Source organism: Phacochoerus africanus, chromosome 11 (assembly GCF_016906955.1).
Source record: "Phacochoerus africanus isolate WHEZ1 chromosome 11, ROS_Pafr_v1, whole genome shotgun sequence".
NCBI lineage: Eukaryota > Metazoa > Chordata > Mammalia > Artiodactyla > Suidae > Phacochoerus > Phacochoerus africanus.
Genome location: NC_062554.1, coordinates 131,111,176 through 131,128,712, shown reverse-complemented (window position 1 = coordinate 131,128,712; position 17,537 = coordinate 131,111,176). Strand labels below are relative to the sequence as shown.

Here is a 17,537-nt window from a genome sequence, read left to right as displayed (position 1 = left end):
AAGCCTTAATTTTCTTTTAAAATTTGTTTGAGAAGGTTAATCCTTTAAAATGTGACTGTACATATGTTAATTTTCATGTTCATTTTCAAGGGATATTATCAAAGTACAGAAATTAAAACTCACTGTTTAAAAATATGCTATATCTCTTCTTAAAAAATAATTTTTATTCCCTAAATGACACTCAGTACCTTGTAGTATAGTAGAAAAGAAAGTTGTTGAATTTTGTCCATTTCAGGCTTTCCTATGATTTGATAATAAAGTCATTGAAGTTATTAATATGTCCCATAATAATTCTCTGTGTATATTATGTTAAGAAAGAACATTAAAAAGTCTATGTGGTGAAATACTGTTAATATTGCAGTTGAGGTATTCTCACTTCTTGGAAGTGTTTAGCCCATGATACACTTCAATGGGTTAAAACATAAATATTTCTCTACTAAGTCTTTTTTTTTTTTTTTGTCTTTTTGCTATTTCTTGGGCTGCTCCCACGGCATATGGAGGTTCCCAGGCTAGGGGTTGAATCGGAGCTGTAGACACCAGCTTATGCCAGAGCCACAGCAACACGGGATCCGAGCCACGTCTGCAACCTACACCACAGCTCACAGCAACACCGGATCGTCAACCCACTGAGCAAGGGCAGGGACCGAACCTGCAACCTCATGGTTCCTAGTCGGATTCGTTAACCACTGCGCCACGACAGGAACTCCTCTCTACTAAGTCTTAACTGAGCACTTGTAGCTTTGTGTTATAATTAATAGTTTCATTCAAGTATTGACTTAGAAGTTATTTTTCCTTTTAGCATGTTTGTCTCTCCACACTGACAAACAAGTAAATGTGAGGGAAAGTCTCGAAATGACCCTACAGACCTGCCTTAGTAATTACAGTCACTCTCCTCAGCTCACTTTTGCCTGTAGCTTCTACGGCAGATATGGTATGTAGAACTTGACTGTTTTGAGGCCCTGATTTAAAAGAAATAAATGAGTGAGGTCTGCTCCCTGGGCACCCCTGATTAAAAGCCCAAACTGTGAGTGTGTCTTCAGTTGAAGTCATAGGCTGAAGGTTTTAACCTAATTTGTGTTTAACTCTTTTAAGTGTGATGGAACATAAGTGCATTAAAACCAAAGGGGAATGATTTCTCTTCAAAGGCACTTGGCATGTTGTTCTGGCATAAACATAACATTGAGAAGTCCCTTGCTGATCTCCCTAATTTCACTCCCTTTCCGGATGAGTGGACAGTGGAAGATAAAGTCCTCTTTGAACAAGCCTTTAGTTTTCATGGGAAGAGCTTTCACAGGATTCAGCAAATGGTATGGTAATTTCGTTCTTACTGTGATTTGTACCTGAAGGACACCCTATTCTCTTCATTGTTAAATACTTCCTAGTTATTAAACACAAAAAAAGTTTTCCAGTCTAATTTTGATTTTTAAAAGTGTTTTGAAATAGATATATTTGCATACAGCCTTATTTTCTGCAACTACTCTAGTGCTCGGTGGTTATGCGCCATTTTGTTATAATACAGTAACTTTTACCATGACTTAAGTGTGTGTGTAATACAGTTATTAACTATGTTTCTCATTTCAGAAAAAATCGCAATTTCAATTTTATGTTAAATGTTTTCTTTTTTAACATAAGGATTTTATTTTCATATTTATATTCCTTTGGATATGAAAAGCAGTTTTTAGAAATTCTGTATTATTTCAACATTGTTCAAGTACTGTTGCTTTTTTTAAAAAAAAGGAAAACTGCTCTTTAGTTCTTAAATCTCTAGTTATTGTGTCAAAATAATATAAATCTGAGAAGTTGCTGCATTGAAGTCTTTTAACCTGAATAGATGAAAATTAAGATAATGTTTGCAAATATATCTAAGTGTGTTCTTTAATCAACGAGAGCATTTTTATTCGGGAGTGTGTGTCCTTGTTTGCCAGTATGACACAGCAGTGCATGATCATTAGTCATTTTCATACCCAAGACTGTTTGGTAGCTAAAGTCTGTTTATCATTTATCATTTTAAAACCTGGATTTAAAACAAAATGATTCAAAAAATCCATTGTTAAGAATTGAATAGATTTTCTTTACACATTATGCTAAGCAACAGAAGCCAGACATAAAAGGCCACATATTGTATGATTCTATTTGTATGAAATGCCCAGAATAGGTAAATCCATAGAGACAGAAAGTAGATTAGTAGTTGCCAAGGACTGGGTTAAGGGGAGAATAGGGAGTGAATGTTAATGGGCTTAAGGTTTCTTTCCAAGGTTATAAAAACGTCGGGAATAAGTAGTTTGGGTTGCACAACTTAGTAAATACACTAAAAACCACGGAATTGTGCACTTTAAACTGGTGACTTTCATAGTATATGAATTATAAACCAATTTTTAAAAATCCAATTTACAGAGGAAAAAAATTAAGTAACTCTTTAAGGAAGACACATGTGGACTATTAACACTGACTGCTGGGGACCTCTGGGTCTCCTCTCACCACATGCGTTTGTCACATCCTTTTTTTCTTTCCCTGCTCAGGATAAATAGGAATAGTTATTCAGAATGTCAGTGCCTAGGTGTGGTGGGGTGCTATGACGATAGCTGTACTTTTTAGCTCTTATAAGTCATAAAGGTACCTGGGAAAATATTTTTCATCTATTTGCCTTTGTTTGCTAAGTATCAAAGAATAATATCAGAAATGGTATTCATGCTGTTAATCAGAGCTTATGAAATAAACTTGCTGATATTAACATGATTTTTTTTCAAGCTTCCAGATAAGACAATTGCTAGCCTTGTAAAATATTACTATTCCTGGAAAAAAACTCGATCTAGAACAAGCTTGATGGATCGTCAGGCTCGTAAACTAGCCAATAGACATAATCAGGGTGACAGGTAGGTTGGAGTCCTTTATATAGTTACAGGCACACTGTATTGTATTGTTTACATTTTCTAAGGCAAAACAGTTATCACAGCACATTGTAAATGCTTCTTATTCTTACATTCATGTTTCTGCTCTGACAAGAAGAACTGAGTGATCAGAATTCTTAATAGTAAGAACTCTCTTCAGTTCTTTGACTGTTAATCATAGCCGGCAAATCTTGCAACTGAGTTATATTTGGGTTGTGTTTAACTAATCACAGTTGTTTCCTTTCAGTATTGATGTGTTCAACACTTGTATTTTTGAATATGTTAAGTATAGTCTCTGGAAGGTGATTTTTCCACAATCATCTGAATAACTAAGATCTACGTTATTGTAGCTGTCTTTCTAGTAGTATCAGATCATTTAGCTTCCTGGTTTTTGTCTGTCTTTATTTTCCCAACTGGAGAATGAAATAATAAGTATTACATATCATATTAATATATGTGTCCTTTTTCCCAAATGTTACTTCTTTCTAAATATCTTTCCTATTGGGTCTCTGTTTTTTAGCTAGAAATGTTTGCTAAAATGATTCTGTGTGCCTAGAAGAATATTAAGTAATTTAAATTACAAAAGCTTGTCTTCTCCAGGACAACTCTTGGGGAATATTTAGCAAAAGTATTTGCAAGGTTTATTACAGTTTGTGATGAGAGTACTGGACCAGCATAGAAAGAAGTGGCTTAAGTTTATTAATCTTCGTTTCTTTCCAGTGATGATGATGTGGAAGAAACACACCCAATGGATGGAAACGATAGTGATTATGATCCCAAAAAAGAAGCCAAGAAGGAGGTAATGATGATCATTAGAGTGCTTGCAATTGTCCTACAGTCCTCTTGAAAAAAAATGAATAGTACATGTGAAAAAAAATTTTTTGTACAATAGGTTAGGAGGTAGTAAATTTCAACAGTAATTGGAGGTTTTTGGAAAAACGGTAACATCAAGAACACCAATTAACCAGTGATTAAAGTAATTTGGGGGTTATCTCATCTACTCAGAAGTATAAAAGCCCTGCCACAAGGCCTATTCTCTTTGTTTTTGGCTGCACCCATAGCACGTGGAAGTTGCCAGGCCAGGGATCAAACCCATGCCACAGTTGCAACCCTATTCTTTAAACCATAGAAAACAACTCAGACCACCCTCAGATGACACAATATTAGGTATATAAATTTTTGGAAAACATTTTGTTTATTCCATGTTAGAGCAAATTAGAAATTAGTACCAGGTATATTGACAGCAGTGAAAATTTAAAGCTGTCTCAGAGGAAGAAATGGAAGAATCCCCAACTAGCAAAGCACGCAGATTCTTCAGTATGATGATAGTAACGATGACTTAAAGTCATTAAAAAGAGACATTTCAGGGAGTTCCCGTTGTGGCGCAGCGGTTAACGAATCCGACTAGGAACCATGAGGTTGCGGGTTCGGTCCCCGCCCTTGCTCAGTGGGTTAAGGATCCTATGTTGCCGTGAGCTGTGATGTAGGTCGCAGACGTGGCTCGGATCGGTGTTGCTGTGGCTCTGGCGTAGGCCAGTGGTTACAACTCCGATTAGACCCCTAGCCTGGGAACCTCCATATGCCGCAGGAGCGGCCCTAGAAAAGGCAAAAAGACAAAAAAAAAAGAGAGAGAGATTTCAAATTGATAAACATGCTCCTTTATTAAGGCAGGGAATGATAATACATTTACGTTACAATTACATAATTGTAGAAAATGGACCCAAGGTTGATTGGTAAGGGCTTGTGATGTATAAGCAACTGCAGAATAGTGAAAATAACATTGAAAAATCGAAGATAAATTGTGACTTCAGCCAATTTAATGATTCCCGTTCCTTCTCTTAAGGAACGCGATGCCATGGCCCATTCTGGTCTTTGTCATCTTTCATCAATGAAAATTTTAAAATCCTACTCTTACCTCAACCTGATATTTTACTGATTTTCTTGCAACTGCTAAGTGTTCTCAAGTCCCTTGATTCCTTCATTTTTTTCCCCCCGGTTTCCTTGTCGCCCTGAACCATAGACCCAAGTTGCTTGAATTGCTCTCTTCCTGGTATCTTTAACTCCCCATTTCTCTTACTCTTCTGCTACACCTTCCCTAAGCCTATAAACCCACAATGTGGATCAGTTGCTAGTAGCAGGAGAAAATTGCATAGTCATGTACATTGTTGCTACTTACAAAATGCAGTTTGCAGTCTCAGGGTAGTCCTTGGGATCTCTGTTTTTAATTTATAAACTTCCGGTTTTTTGTTTTTTATTTTTCTGTTGGTAACATTTGTTTTTCTTTTCTTTTTTCTTTTTTGCTTTTTAGGCCCGCACCCGCAGCATGTGGAAGTCCCCAGGCTAGATGTCGAATCAGAGCTGCAGCTGCCAGACTCTGCCACAGTCACAGCAACGCAGACTCCGAGCTGCGCCCTACACCGCAGTTGACGGCAATCCTGGATCCTTAACCCACCGAGTGCGGGCAGGGGTCAAACCCACATCCTCATGGATACTAGTCGGATCCATTTCCATTGCACCACAACGGGAACTCCAGTAATATTTAAATAACAGGATTTTTCCGATGATCAAAGAGGTAATATTTATCATTAAAACACTTATTACAGTACCCAGGACATAGTAAATCTTGAATAAAAGTTATTGTATAAGCAGCTATTTGCACATTCATCCCATTCTACACATCACCTACCACCTCTCCACTCCTCTAAAAAATTTAGCAGGTAACTTCACTTTCTACTTCACTGAGAAAATATCAAGCAGGAACTCCCTTAAACTTCCGGCCTTTCGCTTGACCTCTGTGCTACCTACTACCCTTTTTGTCTGAATATATTCACACTTAGAACATTCTGATAAAGTTATACTAAAATCACTGTAAGTCTTTGAGGTCGGAGCTCGGTAGCATGTCAGGTCTGGTGTCCCCTAGCACTTCACACGGTGCTCCTTGTCCGCGTCCTTGCTCGTGCTTGATAGGATCAGGCTTGATGTTGCAAATCCCGTAACATGGAATTACCCTGCTGATTGCTCCTCTCACAGTAAGAAAGGCCACCGCTTGTTGGAGCCTCTCTGTCCCTTCATTTTGCCTCTAGGACTTTTCCCACCAGTTAGCCTTTCTCTTCGCCATACTCGCAGCTTCTTCATTGCAGCCCAGAAGTATGCTCCAGTCTTTCACTGGAAAGCACGACTTTCTCTCAGCCAGTCTAGAAAGAACTCCCCTCCTTAGTGCTTCACTCTCGAGTTTGCTTCCGTCAGACTTCTGTCCCTTGGCTTCCCTGAAACCGCTGGTGGAGGTCAGCAGTGACCTAACGGCCCAGTGGCTGGCTGTTCACTGTACTCTCCTTGTGCCTCCTCTGTTAATTCAAGCTGTTTTTCTTCTGAAAATCTCTTTTTGACTTTTGTAACACCATTCTTTGATCCCTGCCTACCGTTTTAACCATTGTGTCTCAATTTTAGTGACTTCTTTTTCTCAAATACTGTATTCATTTTGTCATTACTGTTTTTAATTCTCTCTCAAGTAAGTGTAAATTTTGTTCTTTTCTCTTTGTTCTTCTATGTGACTGCTTTATTTTTAGGTTCTCAGTTCTCTGAGTTGCTGAAATTTTCCATTTTAATTTACCTTAATCTACCTTATCTCCATGCTTCCAGACTGTGCACCACACCTTCTAGTCCATCCTTTAACCTATTGCCAAAGTAATCTTTTAAAAACCAGATTCACTGTTTGCAGCCCTCCCATGGCTTTGTCCAAAGGATGAAACACTCTTTCTAGTTAGGCATTCCCTACCCCACCCCACTTATTTTCAGTTTACTAAGAGGGTTTCAGGTGTTTGGTTTTTTTTTGTTTGTCTTTGTTTTTGTTTTTGCTGTACTTGCAGCATATGGAAGTTCCTGAGCCAGGGATCAAACCCCGGCCACAGCTGCAACCCAAGCTGCAGTAGTGACAGTGCTGGATCCTTGACTCACTGTGCCACAAGAGCACTCCAGCCCATTTTTTTCGAGAATTCCCTTTCTTCCCAAATCTGCCTGGCATAGTCCTCGTAACTCTACTTGTCCGTGATCTCTCTTGTGCCCTATCTTGAATTGACCACCTCCCTGTTTTTCTTTAAACCTATCGCAATATTCATTGAGCTGGGTGGTACTTATTTACATCTGGTCTCCCCTCACCCACCCGCCTGTCCCTGGGTGGTAGGCGCTTAAAGAGCAAGAATTGTGTCCTACCTACAGGGCCTTGTATGCAGTAGGCATTCAGTCAAACTTATTGGTAACAAATGAGAAAGCATGTTATAAACTCTTGATTATTACTGTACAAATATGAGAGGTTAGGGATTTGGGTTTAGTTATCTAGAAAATGTGTGTATGTGGAATACTGTTTTGCTCAACTATGGAAGATGATATTTACACATTTGGTCTTTTGTTTGCCTGTCATCTCCTCCTATTAGCAAATACAGTGTGAGGAGTATAAATTAAAAAGTGTTAAAAACAGGAGTTCCTGCTGTGGTGCAGTGGGTTAAGGGTCCAGCGTAGGTCTTTATCTGTGGCTTCGATTTGGTCCCTGGCTTGGGATCTTCCATATGCTGATGGTGCAGCCAAAAAAGTAAAAAACAGCAACAAAGTGTTAAAAACACTCTGCAGGAGTTCCCGTCGTGGCGCAGTGGTTAACGAATCCGACTAGGAACCATGAGGTTGCGGGTTCGGTCCCTGCCCTTGCTCAGTGGGTTAACGATCCGGCGTTGCTGTGAGCTGTGGTGTAGGTTGCAGACGCGGCTCGGATCCCGAGTTGCTGTGGCTCTGGCGTAGGCTGGCAGCTACAGCTCCGATTCAACCCCTAGCCTGGGAACCTCCATATGCCACGGGAGCGGCCCAAGAAATAGCAACAACAACAACAACAAAAAAGACAAAAGACAAAAAACAAAACAAAACAAAACAAAAAAACCAAAAAAAAAACACTCTGCAAGGTTGTGGTCCTGGACTGGCACCTTATGTCAGTGGGATCATTCCATCTTTCACACGTGGTAGGGACACCAGGCAGGGAATGATACTATGTTATTGCCTTTAACACACGTCTTTATAGCTGTTTCTGCATGTTGTTGACACATTATATGGAAAAGGTTTTTTTCTCTTTTTTAACTTTTAAATATTATGAACTATTAATACCGTAGACTATATACAGTTTAAAGAATAATAATAATAAAAAACAAAACCAAACACCAGTGTGTCCATCACTGAGCTTAAGAAACAGAAGTCCTGTGTATTTTCTTTACCGCATCCCCCTTCTCTCCAGTAGGAACCTCTGTCTTGAGAAAGAGACTCTATTTGAAAATTAATCGATTATTCACTCCCTTTTTATAGTTTTGTCACAAAGTTATGTATCTTAGCAACTCACATTCAGTTTTGTCCATTTCAGACTTTATTTAAATAGGATTATATTGTACGTATTCTCCAGCTACCTCCATTTTTTTTTTGTTGTTTTCCAACCTGTTTTCACAAGTCATTTCCATTGCTATTATACTGTTCCGTTGTATGCATGTGCCATCGCTTAGCCATTCTCTAATCAGTGGACATCATTTCTAGCTTTTTATTATTATGATTAATACTGATGAGAACATATCCTGGATACATATATATGTATGGGTTCCTTTGGGACCGTGCTTCTCAGCTAGGTTCAGTCACCTACGGAAGGGGCATTTAAAAATGATGGACGTGTTTTTGGTTAAAGGGCACCACTGCCATACAGTGGGAGAGTGATGCCAGTTGTTCTGAAATACACAGCATAGGTCGTTCCACCAAAATGCCAGCAGTGACTTAGTGCGTGGTAACGCCCTAGGATTGCCTGGAGTAGAGTCACTCTATTTTAGGGTGTAACCGTGTTTAGCTTTACTAAGTAATGGCAAATTATTTTCTGCATTTGATGTACTTCCGTTGGGCTCTAAAGTACTCATTATCTACTTCCTTGCCAGTACTTTATATGATCAGGCTTTCAAGATGTTAGAAATCTGATAAATCTGGAGTGCCTGTTGTGGCTCAGCAGTAGCGAACCTGACCAGTATCCATGTGGATGAGGGTTTGATCCCTGGCCTTTCTCAGTGGGTTAAGGATCCAGTGTTGCCATGAGCTCTGGTATAGGTCACAGACACAGCTCAGATCCCAAATTACTCTGGCTGTGGTGTAGGCCAGCAGCTGCAGCTCCAATTAGACCCCTAGCCTGGGTACCTCCATATGCCATGGGTACAGCCCTAAAAAGAAAAAAAAAAATCTGGTAAATCTGTTAAATACCTTATTGTATTCTCAGTTCATTCATCGAATTACTAATGATGCTGATTATTTTCCATCTGTTTATTGTCTACTGTATCTTTTTTAATGCTTTTTTTTAATCAATTGTTTGTTTTTGCCTTTAAGAAGAAGACATAACGTATTAAAAATTTTTTTTCTTACTGAATTTCTTAAATATTTTGGATATTAATTCTTTGGTTAAATGTAGAGTTCCCGTGTGGCACAGCAGAAATGAATCTGATTAGTATCCATGAGGATTCGGGTTTGATCCCTGGCCTCGCTCATTTGGTCAGGGATCTGGCATTGCTGGGAGCTGTGGTGTAGCACAGATGCAGCTCAGATCCTGCATTGCTGTGGCTATGGTGTAGGCCGGCAGCTGTAGCTCTAATTCAACCCTAGCCTGAGAACTTCCATATGCCGTGGGTGAGGGCCTTTAAAAAAAAAAAAAAAAAAAAAAAGCAGATGGAAATGAACAAAAAGTAATGCTTCTATCCTGCCCTAAGAAGCAAAAAAAAAAAAAATGTGTTGCAGAGATCTTTTAGCAGTTCCTGATTTATCTTTTTTAATCTCTTTACATGCTTTTGACAAATAGCTATTTTATCAAAAGCATGTAAATATTCAAAGTTCAGTATTCTTTTATACTTTTTAAGTTTTAAAGTTTTGCGTTTTACACTTATGTCCTTGATCTTTTTGTAATTAGGTTTCGTTCGTATTGTAAGAGACTCATTTTTATTTATTTGTTTTCTAGTTTGCAAATGAGTTCATCTCTTTCAACTGGTCTGCCATGTCAGCTTTATCATATATCGGGTTTCTATGTATATGCATGGCTTTCTTATTTGCTCCTCTTGTCAGTTAAATATCTCTTGCCAGCACCACAATGTCTGGTTTTTTTGTTTGTTTGTTTTTTCCCTTTTTAGGGCCCCCACCCCCGAGGCATATGGAAGTTCCTGAGCTAGGGTTCGAATCAGAGTTGTAGCTGCCTGCCTACACCACAGCCACAGCAATGCAGGATCCAAGCTGCATCTGTGACCTGTACCACAGCTCATAGCAATGCTGGATCCTTAACCCACTGATCAAGCCCAGGGATCAAACCCATGTCCTCATGGATACTAGTTGGGTTTGTTACCACTTAGCCACAATGGGAACTCCCACAGTGTCTTAATTACTCTAATTTCATCCTAAGTCTTGGTGGTCTCTAGAATAAGTCCCATTATGTGATAGTACTACTTTTTTTTTTTTTGTCTTTTTGCCATTTCTTGGGTTGCTCCTGCAGCATATGGAGGTTCCCAGGCTAGGGGTCCAATCAGAGCTGTAGCCACCGGTCTACGCCGGAGCCACAGCAACGCAGGGTCCAAGCCGCGTCTGCAACCTACACCACAGCTCACGGCAATGCCGGATCCTTAACCCACTGAGCAATGCCAGGGATTGAACTCGCAACCTCATAGTTCCTAGTCAGATTTGTTAACCACTGAGGCACGATGGGAACTCCTATTTGGTAGTACTTCTTAAGGATAAGGTCCTTGGCTGTTCTTGGACCTTTGCTCTTCAAACTTGAGATTCCTAGGAAAGCCTTACTTGATGTTCTATTGACTCTGCATATAAACTGGAGAAAAATGAAATCTTTATTTAACTGTGTGTAGATTAGTTTGCATTTCCTGTGTAGAGATTTATATTATTTGAAAATTATAGCAGTTTTCTTTCTTTTCAATCCTTATAATACCTTTTATTTCTTCCCTTACTGGACTGGTTAGAATCACCAGTGTAATGTTGAAGAGAGGTTATGATAGCAAATATTTTTATTGTATTCCTGATTTTAGAGTGAATTTTATGTTTCACCATCAAGAATGTCGCTAAAGGTTGTTGACTTGCTCACATGACTGGTAGCTGGTATGCTAGCTATCACCTAGCATTCCTCTGTAGCCTGGTGGTCCCTGAGTAATCTTCTTCTTATCCCACAGTAATCATCCCCAAAGCACCACGTAGAAGCTTCCCAGCCATTTCTGGCCTAGCCCTAGAAGTTAGTCAGTGTTGGAGTTCCTGTCCATGGCTCAGTGTTTAACAAATCCGACTAGGAACCATGAGGTTGCAGGTTCGATCCCTGCCCTTGCTCAGTGGGTTAGGGATCCAGCGTTGCCGTGAGCTGTGGTGTAGATCAAAGAGGCGGCTCGGGTCCCAAGTTGCTGTGGCTGTGGTGTAGGCCAGTGGCTACAGCTGCAATTCAACGCCTAGCCTAGGAACCTCCATACGCCGTGGGTGCGGCCCTAGAAAAGGCAAAAAAAAAAAAAAAGAGAAGTTACTCGGTGTCACAAGTACTGCATTCTGTTGATTATAAGTGAATTACTAAAGTTGGTCCAAAATGAAGGAGAACAGGATAAGGAGCCCCACTTCTGAATGACTGGAATTTTGAGGAATCTGAAGACATGTTTTCAAACCTCCAAGTCTAGAATGTTGAATTTTCATAAATGTTTTTACATATGTACCTAATACACAGTCTAATTATTGGTCACAGGATTTTTATGTGTCTTAATTGAAGCCTGTCAGTTCTGTGACAATATTCTGTTACTGCTTCCCTATTTGCTAGTTGTTTTATGTCAGTTTTCATGTGCTTATCTGATGAATTATTGAGAGGTAATACTTTTTATATTTTGAAACTATTGTTATTAGGTGCATAGAAGTCTGAAATTCTTTTAGCTTGTAGAATTGAGCTTCCTATCAATATGTAATGACCCTTTCATCTTTTTTTTTGTTATTGTTGTTGTTGTTGTTGTTGCTATTTCTTGGACTGCTCCCGAGGCATATGGAGGTTCCCAGGCTAGGGGTTGAATCGGAGCTGTAGCCACTGGCCTACGCCAGAGCCACAGCAACTCGGGATCCGAGCCGAGTCTGCAACCTACACCACAGCTCACGGCAACGCCGGATCGTTAACCCACTGAGCAAGGGCAGGGACCGAACCTGCAACCTCATGGTTCCTAGTCAGATTCGTTAACCACTGCTCCATGACGGGAACTCCCTTTTCATCAATTGTAATGTCTTCTGTTTACAAATTATCTTGTCTGATTTTCTTTACCATCTTTCTTTTGTTAAGTGTTTGTCTGGTGTATCTTTATTATTTAAACTTTCCTGTGTCCTCCCATTTTAAGTGTGTGACTTACAGGCGCATGTAAGTGGGATTTTATGTTTTATCTAGAGAGTTTAGCTCTTTAATACTGGTCGTGATCATTGATATTTGTATTATCTTTCTTATTTTTACTTTCTATTTGACCTGCTTTTTCTTTATGGCTTTCTTTTTGGATTAAGAAACCATCTCTTGCTTAACTTTTTTTTTTTTTTACTATCTATTAGTTTGGAATGTTTTTGACTCTCTGTTCTTATTGTGTACCCTGGAAATTTTATCCTGCATATTTAACTTTAAGTCTAATATTGGTGCTTTTAATGAGTTTCTGATTAATGTAAAGCCCTTAGAATGCTTTGACTTCAACCACTACCCTCCTAACTTATATGCTGTATTTGTCCAGTTTTAGTTACGTCTTGTTTTTCTAATATCTCAAATTAAACATATAGTTAGTGTCAATTTAGATTTACCCACATGCTTAGTTTATTTTGCTCACCATTCTTTCTTTCTTTGAAAATAATTTTCCACGTCATGTGGAGGTTCCCAGGCAAGGGGTCAAATCAGAGTTATAGCTGCTGGCCTACGCACAGCCACAGCAAGGCCAGATCTGAGCTGCGTCTGTGACCTACACCACAGCTCACAGCAACGCCGGATCCTTAACCCACTGAGCAAGGCCAGGGATTGAACCTGCAACTTCATGGTTCCCAGTCAGAGTTGTTTCCACTGCACCATGATGGGAACTCCTGAAGTATATCTTTTACAGATTAATTTGGTGAGAGTCTATTGGTTATACGCACAGTCCGTTTGGGAATGTCTGAGATGTCTCTTTCTTCCTTGTTCTTAAAGCCTTAGTTTTGCTGGGGTTAGACTCCTAGGTTAACAGATATTATTTGAAGATATTATTTTGTTGCTTCTGATGTCTGTCATTGCTTCAGAGAATTTTGCTTGTCCTTCCTTTGGAGATAATGCAGCTCTTGGCTTTACTTTTATGATCTCTTCTTTGTCTTTAATGTTTTGTAGTTTCACTTTGATGTATCCGAGTATGGATTTCTTTTTTTAAACTTGCTTTGGATTCATTTGTACTTTCTGAATTGGTCTTAAGTTCTGTAAAACTCTCATTTGTTGCTTCTTTGAATAGCTTCTCCCTCATTCTCTTTGTTCTTCCTCTGAGGGATACTTTTAGAGATGCGATGGACTTTTCACGTGTCTCTTAGCCACTCGTATTTTCTATCCTCTTGTCTTTACGTATTTCTCTACTATGTTGTGGGTATTTTTCTCATACATACATTCAAAGTCACTAATTTTATTTTTTTGCAGTTGATAAAGGTATTTTTTCTTAATTTTTAAAATTAAAGTGTAGTTGATTTACAAAGTTCTGTCAATTGCTGTACAAAAATACATATATATATGCATACATATGTATGTATACATGCATTCTTTTTCTCATATTTCCTTCCATTATGCTCTATCACTAGAGATTGGATATAGTTCCCTGTTCTATACAGAACAACCTCATTACTTATCCATTCTAAAGGTAATAGTTTGCATCTACTAACCCCAAACTCCCAGTCCCTCCCACTCCCTCCCCCTCAGTGAAGTCACTAATTTTCTTTTGTGCCCTGTCTAAAATGCTAAGTAATCCATCCATTGCGTTTCTAATCTTAATTGTATATATATATATATATATATATTTATTTATTTATTTATTTCTAGATGTTCTATTTAGTTCTTCTGCATTCTGCTTGGTCAGTTTTGATGGTCTTATTCCTTATGAGTATATTTCATATTTTCAATTCTGGCTTTCACGTCTTTATACACATGTAACACACTTATTGTATTCTCTTTATCCAGTAATTCTAATAATCTGCAACCCTTGCAGATATAAAGGTTATTTGCTTTCTGCTGTGTTTCGCTCATGGGGTTTGTTTGGCAGTTTGTGGTTGTGAGCTCATTTTCCTTGGAACATATTTGTGGAAAGTGTTTGAGACTTAGGTTTATAGTGCATTCTTCTAGGGACAGTTTTCGTTTATTTCTGCTAAGTGTCTGAAGGCCCTACTGTAAACCTGAGACACTTTAAAGTAAATTTTTGATGTGGGGTTTTTCAGGCCAGACAGATCATGCAAATTTAGTCCCCAAATCTATGCCTATGGTTAGGGATTTTTAGAAGAGTTTGTTCTTTGTTTGTTTTGTTGATTATTTGTTTGTTTCCTTTTCATTCAGCCAAAGATGAAGTAGGCATGACTTTCTTTAATTATCCTCTCCCTCTGCAGGGCAGGGGCATTTTTCTTACTTGGCATGATGATGAAGTCCCCTTCCAGAGTTCCGGCTTTAACACCTGTGCCCTGTACCTATTGGTCATTGAAGCCTATGCTTTAGGCAAATGTCAGCTCCTGCGTACTCACTTATCCCTCTGGATTCCTGCTCTCTCATCCTTTTTGGTCTCTGAAGGATTTCCTTACTTCTCTGCCAGCTCAGAAATGGTTTTAAAAGATTTTTTAAAAAATACTTGATCCAGCAATTTTAGGAGTGCTATACTTGGAAGAGTTTCCCTGAATCTCAAATCTACCATGTGTTGCTTTGAGTTGATTTTCAAGAAACAAAGTGGATTATATTTCAGTATACAATCATTTTATGACTTTTACTTGGAGTTCCTTTTCCAAAGAATTGGATTATTAAATCTTTTCAGTAAAATAGCCTTCAACCTAAAGGACACAATTTCTAATGGATCCTCTCTCAGAATCACAGAATAACGTTGTATTTTTACATCACACTGTGAAGAATATTGCAACTTACAGTGAAATCCTACTTAAGAGCGCACAGTGATCATCATTGGAACTTTTCTAACCTCTCCCAAAATGCAAATTTGAATTTTATGTTATTCACAGATAGACTTGGAATAACGCTCTGCCTTTTTTTAATTTTTAAAGGCATAAGTTCTCTTTCAGCAACTCTAAAGTGATGTAATGAAATGTTATTTCTTTACCAGTTGTCTAATCTGCTACTTGTCATGATTCCTTATTTGCCCCTTTTTTTACTTTCTTTCAAAACTTTGCTCTTAATGAATTATAGGTTTTTTTCTCCCCCTGCCCTTTATTGCTGAGGGATATTATACCCCATCTTGAAATCTTGAAAGCAAACAAATAGTTTAGAGTCCACTTTAGCTTTTCTTCTGTTCGTAGTCGTCTGGGTGTAGAAACCAAACATTGTGTTGAGTGGCTTAATCAAAGATACGGTTATGTCATATGTTTATTTTCCCTAACTGATGGGCTTCTGTGTGTGTGAGTGAGTTTGGACTCATGTGTGATAAAATTGATTAGAAGTATTTCGTAGGTGTCCTTAGTGTAACAGATACTTCTACTGGTAATAGACTGTTTTCAATTTATACATGGGTGAAAAACCAAATGAGTGTTTACTCTATCTATATTCTTCCAGGGTAATGCTGATCAGCCTGTCCAAACTAGCAAGATTGGACTGGGGAGGAGAGAGTATCAGAGTTTACAGCACCGCCATCATTCTCAGCGGTCTAAGTGCCGTCCCCCCAAGGGCATGTATTTAACCCAGGAAGATGTGGTAGCTGTTTCCTGTAGTCCCAGTGCAGCCAACACCATCCTGAGGCAACTGGACATGGAGTTGATCTCTTTAAAACGTCAGGTATTTTTATAACAATTTTATTTTTAATGATTCTATCCGTTTTGCTTATCTGCTTTTACCTCAGTAAATTCAGGCTTTTTGGAGGTTTTCTCAGCCACCCATTTACATAAGCTTTGTTTTTTATTTGCCTTGTTTCCAAATTACATGATGCCTCTGTTCATTCTAGATTTGAATCCCAGTATCTCTTCCCATTAGCTCTGTGATCTTGGGATATAATAGAATCTCTCTTAAGCGTCCATTTTTTACCTATAAAATTTGAGATAGTAATCATATTTCTCTTGTAGGTTGTAGGGAATTGTTTGAGATGATTCACACAGGTTGTTCGGCAGTGTTTGGCACATTTTGAATGCTCAGCGAATAATGGCTGCCTCCTCATTGTCACCATTATCACCAGTAGTGGCAGCAGCAGCCTCGTGAAAGTACCCTTAGGGTAGGCAGGTAAAGAGTTAGGTTCTAGAGTCAGTGATCCTGAAGTCTAACCCTAGGTGTACATCTACTTCCTGTGTAGCCCTAGGGGAGCTGTTTAACTTCTCTCAACTTCAGTTTCCTCCTCTTGAGATGAGGATGACCATATGGTGGTTGGAAGGAATTAAACAAGGTAGTGTATGCAAGTGCTGAAACATGAGTGCCTGTAGCGCATGTATGTACTCAGTTAAATCGGTGTCTCTGGCCTTTCTCGGTCCTCTTTTCCTTTATTTATTTATTTGTTTGTTTCTGTTGTTGTTTTAGGTACTCTTCTAAGTCTGTACTCCTTGGGTCTATATTAACCAACCTTACACCATTTGCCAGTGACTTCTGAGTCTACTTCTCAAGCCGTGGCTTTTCTCAGGCTCTGTAGCCACATTTCCAGCTACCTGCTAGACATCTCATCTAACCCCCAAAAGATTTTTTTCTCTGTTCCCAGTCTGTTGAAACATCAGAATCATCTCTGACTCACCCCTTGCCTTTATCACTCCCCCAACACATACACACCCAAGTGGTAAGTTATGTGAGTTTTATCTCTGAAATTTCGTTTAAATCAGTCCCTGTATTTTTAATCTCATCCCTGCTACCCTTGTTCAGGCCTTTATCACCTCTTATCTGACATAACTGTCTTTTTGATTCCCCTTGCTGTCCACCGCTCTTCAGCTCCATGTTACACATTGTTGTCATTATTATCTTTTTATAATTCTGGTATAATCAAGATCACTCCTCTTAAAGCTCTTAATTTCTACCTGCCTTTAGTAGGTTACAGCAAAGGTGACAGGAATTTATAGAAAGGTCATGTTAAGAAATTCAAAATTCATCATGAGTTAGGAAACCACTGAAGGATTTCAAAAAGATACAACATGGGCATATTTGTGGTTTTTAGCCATATCTCTTCATTTTTTTTTAAGTAGTGGCTCTAGAGATTACAATATGTACCCTTGGCTTACAGTATCCTTCTTGCTTAGATATCCCAATATGCACCCTTAGAGTTCGTATTATAGCCCTTCAGATATGATGTAAGAACCTCGAAGCAGTACAGTGTGGAACCAAGATAGTTTTTCTCTATCCCAAGTATCCCTTGACCCTGGTTACTCATCCAAACTGCCTTTCTATTTCTCTTTTCTTCTCCAGCAAACTTGCTGAATTAAGATCTACCA

The 17,537-nt window shown here is 38.8% G+C and overlaps 1 protein-coding gene across 9 annotated transcripts in view; it reads left to right on the top strand.

The window, feature by feature from the left end:
- Positions 1 to 17,537, top strand: part of RCOR3 (REST corepressor 3) — a 57,236-nt gene that overhangs the window by 13,941 nt on the left and 25,758 nt on the right. For 8 of the 9 annotated variants that reach the window (XR_007130959.1, XM_047753976.1, XM_047753971.1 and 5 more), the window contains 4 exons: positions 1,146 to 1,307; positions 2,749 to 2,873; positions 3,609 to 3,687; positions 15,694 to 15,912. Coding sequence is in view for 8 of the 9 variants with exons in the window: in XM_047753976.1 (XP_047609932.1) it covers positions 1,146 to 1,307; positions 2,749 to 2,873; positions 3,609 to 3,687; positions 15,694 to 15,912 (585 nt within the window). In the remaining variant the exon portion in view is untranslated. The remainder of the gene's footprint in view (positions 1 to 1,145; positions 1,308 to 2,748; positions 2,874 to 3,608; positions 3,688 to 15,693; positions 15,913 to 17,537) is intronic. The other variant, XM_047753972.1, reaches the window with a different exon arrangement.